The 18,609-nt window shown below is 39.4% G+C and overlaps 1 protein-coding gene across 1 annotated transcript; it reads right to left on the bottom strand.

Annotated features, from left to right (window-relative positions):
• Positions 1 to 4,294: 4,294 nt before the first annotated feature.
• Positions 4,295 to 14,793, bottom strand: LOC137976072 (rhodopsin, GQ-coupled-like). The gene is made up of 3 exons (XM_068823336.1): positions 13,277 to 14,793; positions 8,251 to 8,548; positions 4,295 to 5,294 (listed from the first exon to the last, which is right to left on the bottom strand). Exons 1-3 carry the CDS (start codon positions 14,057 to 14,059, stop codon positions 5,161 to 5,163), a joined length of 1,215 nt encoding a protein of 404 aa, XP_068679437.1. The 5' UTR covers positions 14,060 to 14,793; the 3' UTR covers positions 4,295 to 5,160.
• Positions 14,794 to 18,609: the final 3,816 nt, after the last annotated feature.

Genomic DNA, 18,609 nt, shown 5'->3' with positions numbered 1-18,609 from the left:
AATCAATAACACACGTATGGATATACGAAATACAAACGCGTGTTCAAAAAAAGTATCTTGGGCATCCACAAAGCACGGAGGTGTGTTGTCGTCGTCGGCGTGAGCTCGTGACCAAGCATCAATTTCTTCTCGCAGTAATGTCTCCTCTTCTTTGATGACCTCGGAGGTGGCTTAGCAGGCCAATCCTTGCATAGAATTTACGAGGGCAGTTAGGACAAGGGAGAGTGGGCGGGGAACGAGGGGCTGCAAGGCGGCGTTTTCGTGCGTCACGTTTCTCTTCGGCTTTACGCCTCCATTCTGCTTCAAACAAGGCAGTTCGAGGGAAATGGACTGTCGCCAGCCGGGTCGGTTTGCCGCAGTTGTCTCCCATGTCCTTGGATCAATTCCAGTTTTCTTGAAGGTAGCTTTGAGCTGATCTTTCTAGCGAAGAAGAGGGCGTCCTCTTGGGCGTAACCCAGGGCACAGCTCGCGGCAACCGGGCGTCACTCATCCTGGCGACGTACCCAGACCATCAAAGTCGATGCTTCAGTATCATGGACTCAGTGTTGGCTTGCTCGACGACGGAGATGTTTGCGATGTAGTCGTTTCATTTAATGGTGAGGATGGAGCGGAGCTTTCTTTGGTGGAATTGCTGTAGCTTCCGTCCTTCTGGTTCAGCGTCCAGGCCTCGCAGCCGTAAAGCAGAGTAAAGAGGACAACTGCTTGGTAAACCATGAGTTTAGTGGTTCGACTGAGGTCTTTGTTCTTAAAGACTCTATTAAAAGAGTTTGCCAAATGCAGAATGTGCAGCTCCAATTCGGTGATCAACATCTTTGTCGGCGGTGCAGTTAGATGGAAGGATGCTACCAAGGTATGGGAAGTGATCTACCTGCATGCTCGAGGTGGGTTTCACCGATGGAGATGTTAAGAACTGGGAGAGATGTTTTTGGAGCGGGTTGGACAATAAACTGCGATCAGGCCCATTTTTAGCTTCGCCCATATGTTCTCTTATGTCGTCGCTCGCCAACTCCACAGTACGTACCACGCGAAACTAAAATAGAGCCTGATCGCAGGTTAGTTGGGCAAGCACCTTGGCCTTTTTGACGTTCACGGTGAGGCCAACACGACTAAAAGCGCTGCTGGAGTTTTTGACGGATTGTTGCAGGTCATTAGTAGATTGGCATGGGGCGTCATTGTCATCTGCATATTGGAGCTCTGTCTCTATCTGGAGCTTTTTCAAAGGCTTTCTCCAGACGTAAAAAACCAAAGAATAGTGGTTTCGTTTCTTGTATTTGTCTGGCACAGAGGATCATATCGATATCGAAAGCCACACTGGGACTCAGGGAGGATTTCCTCTGCAACTACTTGCAACCTGTTCAAGAGGATCCGGGCGAAGGTCTTGCAAGCAATCGAGAGAAGAGAAATGCCACGATAGTTTCCACAGGCTTTGTGATCGCCTTTCTTGAAGATGGTAATAACAACGGCGTCTTTGTGGTCTTTCGGAACTTGCTCGTTTTCCCACATTTTCAAGATGAAACTGAAAAGGCGGCTCTTCAAAAGAAGGCCACCATGCTGAATCATTTCGTATGGGGTGTTGTCAGGGCCCAGGGACTTTCCTGGGGGCATTCTCCTCATTGCTTTTTCAAATTCCACAAGAGGGGAATCAGATGGGACATTTCTTAAGAAATCTTCTGCAGCAGTGGATTCCTGGTTCAGTAGCGTGGAGAAGTGATCTTTCCAGCGTTCGAGGATGTCAAGCGGGTCGTTTGGACGGAATCCGCGGTCAGGAGGGTTCCAGTTGATGTATAGGTGCTAGACCGTAGAGCGTACCTGCATACTGTTGGAGGTCGCTAGCTTTTTGCTGCTACCATGTGTTCTGTATCTCTCTGATCTTGGTGTGCACAAGGGCTAAACAAAAACTATATATTTAACAAATAGATCATTCCATGTTGCCGTGCTTCTCTTCAGTAATAGATCGCCGGCAGATGACGTCAAAGTGTGATAAGACCAAAAAAGTGGCACACGAGGCGATAGCCCAGTGTGTCACTGATGGTCTTACCACATGTTGCTATCATCTGTGATCTATTACTGAACAGACCCACAGCAACGTAGAATCTATTTTTTTTTATACAATAAAGAATTTAAAGTCTTTGATGATGACGTCCGCTGTTCTATAATAGAACAATCAAAATGCGTGCACTATTGAGCTAACTACAAAAATGACGATGGTTCCTGATCATTTTTCAGCACGCACAGCAGAGAACTTGAAATCGGTATTTTCACCCACTCTTCTTGGTACATGTAAGAACGTCGATCCAAAATCCAAGTTGAAACACCCTTTCTTTGACCGCTGAGCAATATTATTTCCATATCTTAATTTACCTCGGAGCGAATGAGAATGCTGTGAATAGACTATTTAAGCTATTACGCTCTGTCCAGTTTTTTGAAACGTAACCTCGTGCTTTTCAGGCAATAATATATACATTTAGCCAAGCCTAAAAGCGGAGCTCCCGTGCTATTATTCTTGCAATAGGTTAACCTGGCTTGAGACTACGATCAATCGAATACTTATACCTGGTCAGCGGTCAACTTTTAAAAAAAGTGACCTCGATAAGCTTTACACTTGAGCCCGCAATATAGTCACATGATATTGGTCAGCGGATACCTTGCTTTGACAGGTATAATAATAATAATAATAGCTTTATTTAAACTGCTAAAAATGTATCAGTTTGTTAAAAACAAACTGGTATTAATACATGAGCAGATAAATATAATATTTCTGATGAGGGTGAAATACAATCATATCACTTACAATCAAAATCAACTATTTAAATATTATCTTAACAGATAAAAAGGATAGCAATAAAAAATACAATATTTAATTTACCGTGCACCTATGACTTAATTTGTCCTATTTTAGAAAAAAACTATATAAGGCTGCTTTGAATGATGAAAAGGTTGTAATTGATCTTATCGATTTTGGTAAATCGTTCCAATCCTTCGCTGCAGCATATTGAAAAGTTTTTTGTCCAACTGTTGTATTTGCTTTTGGTAAATGTAGCGTGGTGCTGTCTCTGAGATCTCTCCCGTGCAGACTTGATCGCCGAGGTAAATAGCCTTTTAGTTGGTTTGAACAGTTATGGTCGTTGATGATTTTATAGACTAACTGAAATCTCAGAAAACGCCTTCGATTTTTTAATGTTAAGAGTCCCAATTTAGATCTCATACTCTGAGTGCAAGAAGTCCTGTTAGCTTTGAGTATGGTACGCATAACCTGATTTTGGAGCCTTTCTAGGCTGTCTATCATTGAATTTGAGCATTCCATCCAAACAGAACATCCGTAATCAAAGATTGGTAGCATCGTTTGTTTATAGATCTTCAATAGAACGCTTCTAGCCAGGAAACTAGAAAGTCTGTTTATAACACGGATTTTTGGATACGTTCTTTTTCGCAGATATGAAAGATGCTCTTTCCAAGCCAAGGTACTATCGACGTAGACACCAAGATATTTATAGTTTGCAACTTCCTTGAGACGATGATCGTGAATAAAGATATTTAAATCATTAGAGTTTTTGAGACTTCTTTGTGTTCCAATCTTCATGACTTCAGATTTTCCTGGGTGTACAACCATAACATGGAGTGTATTAACCATAACATGGATGTGAAGAGTGAATTAGATAAAAGTGTTTTTAAGAAAGTTACGACATTTTTTAATTTCGAAGACATGTTTCCATGTTACAAACGTCATCGTCAGTTACAAAATATTTGAAAAACCGTTAGGACTATATAACAACTAGGTGAAACATGCATAATTAAATATGATTAAGTGACAAGAAATACATATTTTCAGAATACCCTTTCCCGCGCGAATCAGTTGTCATGTCCCTGAAAAAACATGGCAGAAGCAGCCAGCCATGTCACGCGTGACATGGCTTCTTCCGATTGGTTAAAATTGGCGGCCCCTGTTTGTTTCGCAGTCAAAGTGTATCTAAAAGTAAATTCATTTGTGACTGTGCTGGGGCAAGACCTCAAAGTGATAGATCAATGCTCTTATCTAATTCGCTCTTGGGATGTCCAATTTAAAAGATGTTCCCGCCAAGAAACGAGGCTTGGCCCCTAGAGTTTCACCTTGGTATACATGGAGATGTGGGCGTTCGTACGGTCGTACGGAGACCAAAACCAAAGTTTCTCGCACAGATGGGTCACTATATTTTCTTACCCATGGTTATCTGCGCGCGCGCCCAGCTCAGCAGAAAACCTGTAGGGAGAAAAGGTTGTTGAACATTCACCACCCACCTCCCCCAAGGATCCAAAACAAATGGAAACAACAAATTTAATTTTAAAACTATTTTTTATTTTGGTTTTTGTTTCCCTCTCGATTATGCGTCTGAAAATAATTTAACTAAAAGCTCAAGTGCTTTAATTCTATTGGCAGTTTTCAACTGCTTCTTTGTTCTAGTGATTGTTAATCAGTTTAGAGGCGTTCTTCATTTAAAGTACCTCCTTGTAATACTTAATATATGTGTCAATGACCTGTCAATAGCACAGACAAGGCCAACAAATTGATTTTTGTCTTAATCTTTAAATTGCTTGAGGTGTCGCTGCTCGTCGTCTTGTAATCCATGAAAAAGTAACTGAACACAAGACACTGTATAGGTAGATTAAAAAAACACATTTTGGATCTAGATGGAAAATACTGCCTTTCGCCCTCACGAGAAAGGAAAGGGAAAAAAACGAGTCCCTCGCAAAGGTAAGAATCACCCAGAAGCCGGAATGCGAAGGCCAGAGAAGTCGATTAGGGTCCTGCCAGATGGGGCTTTGGTGCTCTCCCAAAGTTAGACTTCCTTTCCAGAGGGAGTCGAGGTGTCCGTGGGCTCCTTTCGAAGTAACGTTCGGCTAACTCAACCTATTTGTAGACGCTAAGATGGTATTTCTGTGAGGACTGAGATGAGCTCTGGTTATCCGCCCAAAGCCTTATTTAGTCCTTTCGAGAAATTGACCTTAGTGTACTTGAATCCACAATAATGATTCCAGCCATACGTGTTGTTTCACGATCACTAAGTATACTGTCAAAGAGATAACATTTCTCCTATGCGATTGCCCACACGAGAATAACTTAATGACTAACCAGAAAACGGTTAATCACTCATTGTGAAGCAGCATCTACTGTGGCAGCCTTCATTAAGGATTACTGGAATGGCCCTGTTCCACAAGCTCCCTAGGATCAGATTGAATCTCCCCGACCGCGATACCAGGCTCTACAGGTAAATCTGGATTATTCTGAGCCACCTGCTTATACGTTTGTGTCACAGCGGCTGAAATAGTAACAAAATACAGCGATCAGCAGTCATAAACAAACCACACTCAGCACTATCAGCAGCAGAATATGGCCTTTGACAACTGTGCTTCTCATCTGTACTAATGAATAAGCCACATTTTTGTGTAAACGATTCGTGATATACGTGAATGTTACGAAGAAGTGTATCAACAACAAAAGGATTGAATGCCTCTTCCCCTGAAAAAAATCATTAAAATTTAAAGAAGTACACGAGCTTTCTTTGATAGGGTAAAATCACGATTACGTTTAAAACCTGACAAAGACTTTTAGGTTAAAGGAGAGTTATTGTAGTTATATAAGGAAGTTGTCTTAATCATCCTAAAAATCGTTTTGAGATTGGGAGTGTACACTGATTATGGCACGAATCAGAAGGGAACCATTTTTATATATAGTTAATTTTAATGAACCCCAAACAATTTTAATCTTGACTAATATACGAAAGGAGCCCAGGCAGTAACATAAACAAACATTTCTATTTTGTAGTCAGTTTTAACAATCGGTAATTTACTACCCACAAGTTGGACTGAGTGTTTTGTCGAAAGGCAACCCCGAACTAAATGAATCGAAAAATATTAAATTACGTTTGATGCTCTCCACTCTTGCCATAAAATTGACCATCTGTCTTTTATAAGAGGCAATATATCACCAAGAAAGACAAGAATTAACGACCTTGGAGAATAGGAAAAAACAGGTGAAATATTGTTGTTATTGAATATAACTGCTTCAACGCACTAATGGACAGTGGGAATCATATTTTTATCGAGACTTGCCTTTGTTCCACTAAATCATTAACATGAAAATAATTTTCTTCAATATTGGTCACCAACAACAAATTTAGTTTAGCCGCCACGTTTTCACAAAATGTCAAAAAGTCTGTTCAAACCACTAGACCGTAAGCAAGCGACAGTTTCGCCCGGTTTGCGACTGGCATAAAAAGCCGGAAAACAGCGCCGTTTTCTCGGAAAGAGCGGCTTTTTTGTCAGTAGTTGAAAGTGAAGATCAGATTCAACGAATTTCACTTAGTTGTCGGTTATTTTCGCCCCTGTAATAGACCTCTTTACCGATACGGCGGCCATTTCGATTTATAATTTGACCCCTGAGCAGGTCCCATAATAGCTATTCGAAACAATAGAAATCAAAATGGCCGCCGTATCGGTGAAAAGGTCTATTACTACTCCTTCAATATTCTATTTCCGAGTTTTCTCAATTAACCAAGTGTCTTTTTAATTTTAGACAAGAAAAATGATGCTCCACGAATTTTAAGACACCCCTTCTCGAATATATAGTGCCCTGGGAGCACTTCATTACACTGACCTCTGATTTTACATAAAAGAAGACTTTCCCTGCTGTGACAAATTTGTGTACAGAAAAATAAATAAATAACGCGCTACATGCAAGACATTGAGGACCCGTGTAGACAAGAACCCAGAAGCTCCTCACTGTAAAAGAGAAATCTCAAGGCCAAGAAAGGGAGCAGTACCACAAACGGTGGATGACCGGCAAAATCAGAAGACCTAACATTTAAACAAAGTTTCTAAAAAATACATTGTTGTGTTCTTGGTTTATACATTTGCGCGCTTTCATTTGATTGGGATCGGTCATAATTTTGTCTACTAATGTTTTCCTATTCCATCTCTCAGAGGAATACGTTATCCTGAAACAAAATGGCGACGAAAAAAAGTATAGAACGGCTAGGAGGGGCTCTCGTTCTATACGTTTCTTCGCCACCATTTTGTTTGCGAGTTTACACTTCGCCTGTGCCTCACGAACTTCTCCTGTTGTAGTCTACGGAGATGATTCCCTCCCCGTTCTCTGCAATTCTGCAGCGCTAAAACTATGACCACTGAAATCTCGAGTTGTAACGACAGACTAGCAGACAACGGAAAACTTTCATTTTCTTTCTTCCTTTTGGCTACTGAAGATAGTGGTGCAATTGTACAAGAGTTTAACGAAGTGGAAAAATATCGAGAGAATTGTCAGTTAAAATTTCGTCGACGTCGCCTTCGTAAATCGTACGAATCAGCACTTTAGAAAACAGAAAGTAATTGTTTGGTACTAGGCAGCTACGGTTTGCCTTCCAAAGCACAAGTGTAAAAAGAGATTATTTGCTATGCGAATAGAATTTTCATGGCTTTCTTCCCGAGGAATTCAGTGAATTTCTACTGTGCAACATGGAATGCACGTGCTTTGAATTGTTATGCAACAGTTTTGTTATGTAATAGCATAGGAGACGGGCGGGGCCTGCCCCACTCGTGATGACTTTTGGCCAGGCTACAAAGCAGGCACACATTTATTCATTCTTGTTTTTCTTCGCTGGATCACACTTCGTTTTTACATCCCTCCTCCTCCCCTTGGCCTGTCCTCTTTTTCCTTAGGGTATCTTGGTTAGTTTATTTTGCGTTTTTGTGCCCTCACCTTTACTGGGCTCAACACATTTTATAGAGCAATTATTTTTGTAATAAATTCAAGAAAGTTTGAATGATTAAATCGGCTTTGGGCCTTTGCCCTTAGCCATTTTACTCCATCTGGGATTGTCTGTTTTTATTCTAGTGCCCAGTAAACGAGCGTGGGTATGCAGTCCACTAGCCTACAAGGTCCTATCCTGTGGGAGGGAAGAAAGGCATAAATATCTTCCCTTATTAATCTGGCCGAAGTTGTTTGAAGGCCGGATAACTATATCCAGTGGATAAGTCGCTATCTAAAGTAAAAGATATACTCCACGTGAAGCGATGGCAAAGGTTTTCGTAAAAGTCTTTACAAAGATGTTCTTAGAGTGTGCACATTCACCATTACTTGAGCAAATATTGAAATATTTGCACAGACTGAAACAATCGGATGGTGACGTATCCACTGGATAAACATATCCAGCTTTTGAACAAGTGAGGCATGGTGGGTAACAAAGCATGCATCAAGCAAAACGCGCTTCCACTTACATGATTTCCTTCTTGAAGTTCGCATAGACGAGGATCTAGCCGATGTGGATGACCTACTGAATGAGCGCCTCGATATTGTGCTGAGACGCGTGATGGCGGACCTAAACATGCCTTCTTCTGATGGCTTAAAACAGGAGAACATCTTGCCAAGAGAGGAGGCATAACCATCTCGATATTTACTCATGGTCCAAAGACAGACACAGTGATTAATGAGAGGATCCAAAGTGGTTAACACCAGCACAACTTGATCAAAATACTTGTTATGCCATCCCAAAGAATACAGGATCACAATGCGCATCTGGAAATGAAAGTGAATGATTATTTTTAAAGTGACATTTGAACTAAAACGTCTTTCCGTAAAAACATTTTTCAGTTTTGCAAGTTCTGCGATGATAATGATAATGATAATGATAATGATAATGATAACGATAACGATAACGATAACGATAATGATAATGATAATGATAATGATAATGATAATGATATTGATAATGATAATGATAATGATCATCATTCAATCGATAAAATACATATCGGAAGTTACATATAAATTATCATTTAGGAAAACAGTGGAATAAGGTTACCCGGATCAATAAAATCGAATAGCTTATTTATGATTAAACATAGCCTTAAAACGCTCAGTATAAAGGAAGTTGAGATGTCTTTCTTCGAAATCATTGCTTCTCTGGCTCCAGCTGTTTCAAACTCGTCTAATTTTTTCTCTCGGAAAAGTCAACGACAACGCTTCGACATTTGCAGACCGCAGACTATAAATTCTGTCCCACTGAAGATAAAGAGTGACATCATCAGCAAATATTACTTCAAATAAGAAAGTTACGCGCGCAAAATTTCACGGGCCTCCTAGTTCCCAGGATTCTGTTAGGTTAGAGATAAAACTGGTTCAGACATTGCTTCCAGAAAATCAGACCCGAGATCTAGATTTCACGGTTCTATCGGTATAAAAAGAGAGAACTCATTAATCTAAGTGGCAATTCACGAATTCAGTTTTGTCAGTCATACCAAAATACCGTCACCACTAAAAACTAGGAGAGTTCACGAATATTTGACACCTCTCGAATAACGTAAGGATCTCATAAGACATTTTCGTTGTATTTGGCGGTGTTAACGGAAGAAACCAAATATCAAACTACAATAATCTAGAAAGAGCAGATCCTACCTTTAATCTGACGCCATTGAGGTGAGCGATCGGACGATGAGAGCAGAATCTTCGGAACGAGGCCGATGTTATTTTGCGGGTGAAATATTGTTGATCATGACTTCACTGTTTTTAGATTTGTGCTTGTCATTGCGGTCTGTAGTCTGCAGTCTGGAAATGTCGCACACAGTCAGAGAAACCGTTGTCCACCTTTTCGACTTAAAGTATTCTTAAATTGTATTTAGCTATGCAGTGACTGACTGAGAGAACTTTCACAGTGACACCGCAAATCAGACTTTTCACAATTTCAAGCCGCTGGATATTGAGTGAACCCCTCTAATATACTGCTAACAGTGCCTTTTGAGTCAGTTTAACCGCACTCTTTAGTCAGTTAAGCAACCGAGACGAGGGGAGAATGGTGATAGTTGTTTTAGTATATACTAAAACAGTGAGATAATATACACCACAAAAAAGTTAATTGGATGTTTTCTTCACTTGTCACGGATGCAAATCGGGACGCCATTTTTTCCTTAGTTGCTCGGAGGTAAATAGCACAGGATATCCGGAGTTTGACGAGCCAATCAGCGCGCGAGGTCAAGGCTATCCACTGTTTTAGCATATACTAAAGCGAAATATTCTACCTTGCTGGAGACGGGGTTTTGACCTAGTGCCTGATCGACTTGCCTGCTATGTTTATAAAAAACAAAACAAAAACAACAACAACAACAAAAAACAACGACAACAACGCAATTGCACCGTGAATGGTTTGGTTTATTGTGATTTGGACCAATGTTCTGAGTGTTAATTAAGTGAAACGATAGACAAGAACCAAACATGAAAATTGTGTGCGCAAAGGACGAAAAGTATGTTTTTTGTTTTAAATCGCGAACAACAATTTTTACAATTGAGCTTTGGACTAAGGCCAAGTCTAATGGGATCACTAAGCTGTTGTGCGAAGGGAGATCAAAGGTTAATCTTCTGTCAAGGAGATTTCACCTGCTCTGGAAAAACGCAATTAACCGATGTGTATCTTATTGCAATAATAAACCAGTGTAATGTTTACAACAAAATTTTGTTGGCCAATTTTTTTGAATTGAAGCAGCTCAAACTGTACATTAAAGAAATAATTTTGTTTGTGCTTGTGATATAGTGCAAGAAAAAACAAAAAACAAAAATAAAAATAAGGACATTGATGCTAAAGTTAGAAAATTCTCTTTTTATTACCGTCCCTGTAAAAGCAGTCCGAGTGAATATTCATTTTTAAATTTTAGATGAACTCTATTGTTTATTTTCGCTACTAATTTAAAGCCGAAGGAGAAATTTGTTGAGACGAACTCCAGTGTAGTTTCTACACATTTTTTTAAACGTTGAATGTTTTTACGCTTATAGGCTATGGGGAATTCGGGCACACGAAGAGGAATATCACTGCATTTGTAGTGATCATGCTGTCCAAGGGTTATGGCTATAATTTTCATGATTTCCATTCTTAGATGAGATTATTCTTGTGAAAGTTCTTTTAAATCAGAATGCGTTCTCTGGGTTAAGTGTTTTAATTGCCGGCACTCTACCTTTCTTCGTCAAAGACAAAAATCGAGAAAGAAAACCTTTAGAGGATCACCAAAGACAAACTGATCAAGTAATGCTTGGTAAGTTTACGGTTGCCGGAAATTATCCGAGTTCGTATTGACAACTAACTGTAATACGAAAAAGGATATTACATTGTTCGCCACCGCTTGGCATAAAAGGAAAGATAGCGCGCCTTTATCCTATCTGCTATTAATACAAGGTAATATAGGTTGTATTTCCCATTTCGCTAACGGCAAACTTTTTGTCAATTAAGTGGAAATTTGAATAAAACAGTGTGGGATGTGCGGAGAACACTAAACGTAATCAGTGCGGATTTGCACTAGTTTTAAGGTGAAAGCGGCCTGATAGAGAGGGGAGAAAAACGGTATCCTTGCATATAATATAGGACTGAAGGGAGAACATAACTTGGGAAGGGAGGAAGCACTTCACCTTGGAAGCTGTTAATCTGAATAACGAAACTACATTCGTTGAATTAATTTGTTCACATCTGGCTCGTGAAACCATGAACCTTTGGGCTTACGTTTTTACCATTTCATGAACAGAAATCGTATAGAACAGTTTTTAAACGGAAGAGATATTGCCGAAGAGCTCGTCATAAAGGCATAAAATGTTCATTAATTAAAGAGCCGAACGAGAGGCATATGACTGTTTGGGTAAGACAGTTTAGAGGCGTTCATATGTCTTCACGTTTAAATGATGAAAAATTGATGAAAAATGAATTGAAGATCAAGAGAAAAAATACCATGAAATATGTCAACGACGAGCTTCTCGATATGAGCGAAACAGAGATTCCTTTTTCTTTTCTTTAGTTTGATTAAAAACTTGATAAAATAAAATAGAGAGCCGGGAAAAACGGTATCCTTGCATATAATACAGGACTAAAGGGAGAGCATAACTTCTATTCACGGAAGACCGTCAATTAATAATTTTACCAAATACTAAGCGCAGAGCACTCACTCGACAGCTGAGCGATAGTCGGTTGATAAGACTATAACACAATTGGCTATCAGAGTATTAGATTTGAGCGACGACTCACAGATCTTTAATGATTTGCGCGTCGCATCAATAACTGATGATTGTTAAGAGTTCCACCGCTACCTCACGCACCGCGAGGGTCGAAATCTAGTCCATTTCCACCAACAATTTTCAAACGCTTATCAATAATTTGAAACTAAAAACGTTTGAGCCATCTCATTTGTTCTGGGTAGCAGTTTGATGTGGGATAAAATGCGCGTTCGTGTTCTTTACGATTGCATATGAACGACTGATTTGAATATTTGTTTGATTACTTTTCGCCGAAACAATAAAACGAACCAGTTGTTTTTCTGCGAGTATTCCTCTCGAACGTCACGAACTGTTCTCTGACGCATAGTGAAAAAACAAAATACAAGATTGCCGATTATCTTATTCAAGATGAAAACTCCTCGCGGCCATAATTATTCTGCTCTTAACAGAGTCATACTTGAGTTTCTCGATTGGTCCATGCGTAAACACTTCCATTCACACTCTTCATTCGCCTTTGTTTCCTTTCAATTTACATCTGCTGCTACCAAGAAACGTCAGAAATGCCAAAGATTATTTGTTTGAATCCGTGGCAAAAGTTTCCCTTAATAAAAACTTATCCGACAAAAGCGACTAAACAGTTAAATACATTTTTAGAAAATCGCCATAACTACGTTTCGATGTGTTTATCGACGATCATTTAAGAAAACTTCAACCATAAAACTCGCATCTTTTGATTCATCGGTTTTTTTTTCATCCACACAAAAAGAAGCCCGTGTCTTCATAAACTATGCATTGACGAAAGAGAGCACTATTTCCCACCAAAGAATGGTCAAAAAATTCTTAAAACGTATGCTCTAATTTATTTAGCAGGCATTCATGTTTGTTGATCTGTTTCCTTTTCAGCGCTTTGAAAAAAGACCGCGATAAAAACGCTCAAGTTTTCAACAAAATAGGATTTTCTTTTCCGGCCTCTTAAGGTAAAACAGCTTGACTGATTGAACAGAAAAACAGGGATAAGTTTTAACACAACTATAGTTGTCGGAGAAACATTTAGATGAAAGCAATCTGGAATTAAATCTCAAAACGCGGAAAAAAAAAAAAAAAAAAAAAAAAAAACAATAGCGAAGGGGCGGAATTAATGGCCTCAGCAAATAAACATTGGCAAGGCCATGATCTGCCCGTCGCGCAAGTCAAAATAATTGTAAAAAATTACAGTTATCTCTTGAAAGAATGCTTCGCTCAGTGTATGCTAATGATTAAAGTATACTCAAAACTTACCAAAATTGTTGTCCAGCATATGGAATAACAGAAAGCCATCAACGCAACCATCTTGGCAAAGCTCACACAAGCCGAGGTGTTGGAATGCTTTGCTTTGGCGCCTTTTTCAGATTTGCCCACAGAGTCTTGATTATATATGTCGGACAGAGAATTCTTCTCGAGGAGATGAAGTGTGTATACCACGGTTATGTTGGATAGCAGCATAATCAATGCAGATATGACATAATGCACAGACATGACATATACTATTACTTTAGTATCTGTGTTGTGTGAATCGACAACATAGCTACACACACCAGTGGAGACATTCAATTCGACATTGTGGAGAGCTTGGGGAAGGACAGCAAGAACGAACGAGTACACTACAAGTGCGACTAGTAGAATGACACACTTGTGAAATGTTACGCTTTCTTTATAGCAGAAGGGAAACACGATTGCACCAAGCCTCTCGACGCTCATCATTACAACCAGAGATATTGTCAGTGTTCCAAAAAACAAAACTCCGAACGCAACAAAATGACAGACGCCGGCTTTCCAAGACCACTCGCCATGGAAGCGGGAAGCGATAAATGGGATGTATTGGAAACAAGCGATCCCTAAGCCTGCAACGGACAGTGCTCCCACAAACAGATGTGGAATCTTCTTCAGCGAGGGCTTTCGGACCTTGATGTAAGTATAATGAAGCGCGAGAAAGTTCAGGAGAAGTGTAATGGCAAATATTACGACTACAATCGAACCGACCAGTTTGTCCTTCCATGTAGATGAATCACTGCTCGTGGACATATTTTCACAGGCCAGTACTTCAAAAATTCAGCGAGGCAAGAATATCCCCCTTTACCCGGCTAGAAATCTCAGCCTGAGAGTTTTTAAAACAACCTCGAGATTCTCGCTCATTCGGCCCGAAATTAACTCGATTCCGAGAAATATTCCACGCTGACAATCGAGGGGAATTTCATTCTTGATTCTAAATCGCAGCGGGAAATTGGAAGCTTCTATGGCGACTTGAAACGTAATTTCGTGTTCGCCTGCATCTTGTTTGTAATAGTGAAATCCTTCGATGACAACGGATCTTTTAAGGCACCATTCCCATTGAATCTGTTTTCAATGCCATCGTGCGCCGGCGCGCCTGTTTTCAGCGTTAAGTGACGCTATATAAGCCTGCCACCCTCCCACGCATGACATATTAACATGTCTATTGTTTCATGGGCTGCAATTTAGTTTTCAAAAGAGAATTTCGATCTTCACCAACTTTTCCGGCTGATAAACCAACAGGTTAAGCCAAGAGAGAATTTTCCCTCCTCGTGGAGTAAGTTCAGAGATTCTGAATTTATACCTTAAGCCTTCTTAACTCGTTAGTGCTTCAACAAATAGAGATTGTTTTTCTTGATTTTTTTTCCATTTGTCAAGATAAAACACTTCACGCTAACGTCAAAACAGTCTTCGTCACTGCAAAAACAGACCATCAGATTGACCCAGACCGCTCCATTTTGAAGATAATACTCAATTTATCTGCCAGTTTTTTGCGAATGATACCACAAAAAGTCGAACAGTAAGGGTTTATTAAAATCGATTACTACTATTCACAAAAAAAACAAACATATGAGGTCAGGTTATGGACATCATTTGCTTCCAATAACCTTTCGACATTTAAATTTTTCATTTTCTCGAAAGAGACGTGATTAAACACTGCCACTGTCTTTTCCATTCACTCATTGCTTACAGCTGCAATTTTGTCTACATGTCTTTTGACCCGGAAATAACAATTGTACTCTCTCTCCGTTTTAAATCTGAAATCGTACAGTACAAAATAATTGAAAAAAGCTCTTCCTAGCTGATATATATAGAGAGAGTTCGGTATCAAATTCTTTGTGGTGAAATTTCCGTGAGACAAATGTAGCCACGGCGCACATTTTCCGTAAAGTCTCGCTCATGAATAAACATGCACCTTTATACTCCATATTCAGTGTTAATAATGCTTTTATGCCGTAGCCACCAATTTGAGGGGGTGGAAATATTAAAATTACTGTTCGAGTTTTTGACAGAATACGGAGCACAGAATACGTTTCACCAAAATTGTGCACATTAAAAACGAAACCTAAATGGAGTTTCCTTTATAGGAATTAAGATTCGCCATTAAAATGTAAAAATTCACAACCGGCCACAACACCTCCGCATAACAAGATTACAAGTAAGAACAGAAAAATGAACATTTGTATTTCAATATTTCTGATTTTTTAGCGCTGTGTTTTGAAGCTAATTTGAAAGATATATATATATTTCTAAAGTGAAATTTACTTTGCAAAAAAATATCCTGCGGGTTTAAGACGCATCAAAACAGAATACAACTTTTAAGCTGCAAATTCGGTGTGTGTCATTAATTTTTCATAGTCTGATCACAATGTTTTCCAGCAAAAACTATTGCATGCTCTTACTGTCTGCTTTACCGTTTGATAACGTGTATTAAGAAATCGATTAAGAATTATTCGCGGAAGGACTTCCTCGTTTCTTGACTTTCAAATGATCCACCTTTTGCGTGCAAAACTGAGAAAAGTTCCATTATTCTTTTGTCCAAACGGCTCATTTAAATGAATCTGAATAAGCAAAAACGTAATCGTTGAACTGAGATCCCCCTTGGCTATGCAAAATATAAACAAAAAACAGCTGGATCTTGATCTGGAAACTCAGTTGGTAATCCTGTCATTAGACAAAAATGCTTAATCCTTTCATCCAGGTCTGTAGGAACAGTTTACGCTACCTCGAAAGCTTTCGTTTGTGGAAGAATCACATGCAATCTGGGGTCAGTCCTCTCAACCGAACGCGTCAGTGATCTTAAATAGAAAAACATCAAACATTGCACAGACCACACTTGATCCTGTAGGTAGGAAACGAATTAACACCTCCTCGTTTCTTGAAGCACGGACATAAACTACTTTACTCTATTAGTTGAACAAAAGGAGCAAGTTAAGAACACTGTTTTCCATGGACGTTTAATCGGGCAAGCAATGGGCACCTGCGCGTATTTTACCATGTTTTTTCCGCTTAATGTTTATAACTAAGCTTCTTCCGATCAATCCTGAATCCAAACTAAAAGAACCATACGTGCACTTCACCAAAATTCAACTTTTTAACAGCAATACGGAGATAATTAACGAGACAACGTCCCCTTTGCGACAACGCATAAAGTCCACTTTAACAGCAGGAAAAAATCCTAATGCTACCAGAACTCTAATTTGTTAAACTGAGAAATAAATTCAATTTCTGTTTCTGTCTACGCCGGATGGAATTTCCAATTATTCGGAGCAAATGTGAAAATGTTGTTCAAAGTAAAATTCAGCACATTGATATGTAAATCGTGTTGCAAAAATAATGCCTGAAAATGGTCCCTCAAAAAGCCTCTTAAACGCGGTAGTCTCTTTTTACCCGGCTTTAAAATGAAGATTGTTTTACCTTTAAGCGGGATTAAAAATGTATGACGGGGAAATAAAGGCCAACAGTCCGTTTTCTCTTCTCTTGGCCTTCAAACACATGATTAAAAGAACGTGTTGGGATAATTCATTCAGTTAAAAAATAAAAACTAAATGATATTGAAAACCCCTCCCGTGGTTCAACTTATATTCAAATCGTAAATTGAGCGAATACAATACTCCAAGAATGACAAAAAAAGAATAAAATGGTGACTTCAGTGTTCAAGTGAATAATTCTGTCCACTCAGTCAAAATTTTCATCTATGATTCCCAGACGACCTTGGGTGACTAACTTTCCGTAAAAGTAAAGAGGTGGGGAAAGCATATGCTTACAACAATTAATTTCTCACAGTAATATAAATAATTAACACAAAATTTTCTTTCGGTTTTGTTGCACAAAGAGTAGTGCCACTTCCAAAGATATTTAGGGCGTCATATGTATTAATTCATCTTTCCCCATCTTAATCCAGTTAAAATAATCTTGTGACAAAGCACGATTGACGTTAACTAATTAAGAGTTGAAGAAAACGTGGGATGGCTCTCGGAGGGCAGAAGCTGCATCGTATTGTCCAAACCAACTCATTTTTCCCCGCGCCGCAAGAGAATTGCCTCGACGTAAACGAGGACACAGAAACAGCTTTAGAAGCTCTAGGGTAACTTGGAGTTTATAACAGGTGCAACCGGGCTACAAACACAGCCACCAATGGCTAAAATACAACCGGAAACGATCACATAAAAAAACAGGCTTTGTTTTTGCATAACGAGTATTGTCTCTTTGTGGGTTGCTAATGTTGCTTTCTATAACGAAAGACTGTTGACAAAAGCAAACAACACAACATGCACAAAACGAGCTTACGACATGAACCACAGACCTCTGCCTAAAGACGAGAAGCACTGACCTATTAGTACAATATTCTCTCACTCTACGAGTTCTGCAGTGATTGTTTTATGATCACGCAGCCTCATGCCTCTCTCTCTCTCTCTACACTTAAGAGAGGTAGATTAAAAGAATAGATAGTTTTCACAGAGACGTCATCAAATCGCAAGGTGTTTTGAATTTGTATCTTTCGGAGGTTGAAGATGACCAAGAAATAAACCTTTTTTCAACTTTCGATTTCCATGCCGTCTTTCGTTTCTTGGTTGAAAAAATGTCTATGCCTATGAATCTCAGCAGTCTGAGCGTTTCAATTACATTAGGAGATGTGTTCATACACAGGTATTTTATGCCATGAGCGAAAAGTAAGCGCTGACATCGCTAAATGAATTCCAGATGTGCGTATGGATTTTTGGCCTCCATATTTGTGCAACATGTCGGCTCCATACAAAACTCATAAAGTTGCGTGAAACGCTTCGACAAATAACTCAGAAACGATGTACTGCACAGACCTGAGAATTGCTGAGGTGATTTATAAATCTATCTCCTACAACATTCCAAGTTTTTGGGTTATTTGATTGAACGGTTTCGATTTTGTTTTTTTGTTGCTTGACAGTGAAAACGATCTATAGGTAGCTTAACCACGTGGCATGGACGGCTACCGGAAGTGAACCATGATCTACTTTTAACTTGAATGTATTCACACTACCACATTTACGTTGCAAAGTTCCTTTTACTATTAGAGGCGATTAGTTTTAAAAACTGATAGAGACTCCTGTCCTGGCATGCGAAATGTTTACTTCCGGTTTCCGTAGGGCTCTCTTTGGTATTTCGCGATTACATTGAACAATTCGGGCGAACTATCCTGTAACGGTTTTAAAGTAAAGATAGAAAATTACTGGCTCATTGTTGTATACTCGCAGTGTCATCAAAACCAAATCTTTGGTGATTTCACGTTGTTGTTTAGTGGAGTACGACGAAGAAATGCAGCGCGA

The sequence above is a fragment of the Montipora foliosa genome, chromosome 11, assembly GCF_036669935.1.
Source record: "Montipora foliosa isolate CH-2021 chromosome 11, ASM3666993v2, whole genome shotgun sequence".
NCBI lineage: Eukaryota > Metazoa > Cnidaria > Anthozoa > Scleractinia > Acroporidae > Montipora > Montipora foliosa.
This window is presented reverse-complemented; position numbering and strand designations above follow the sequence as displayed.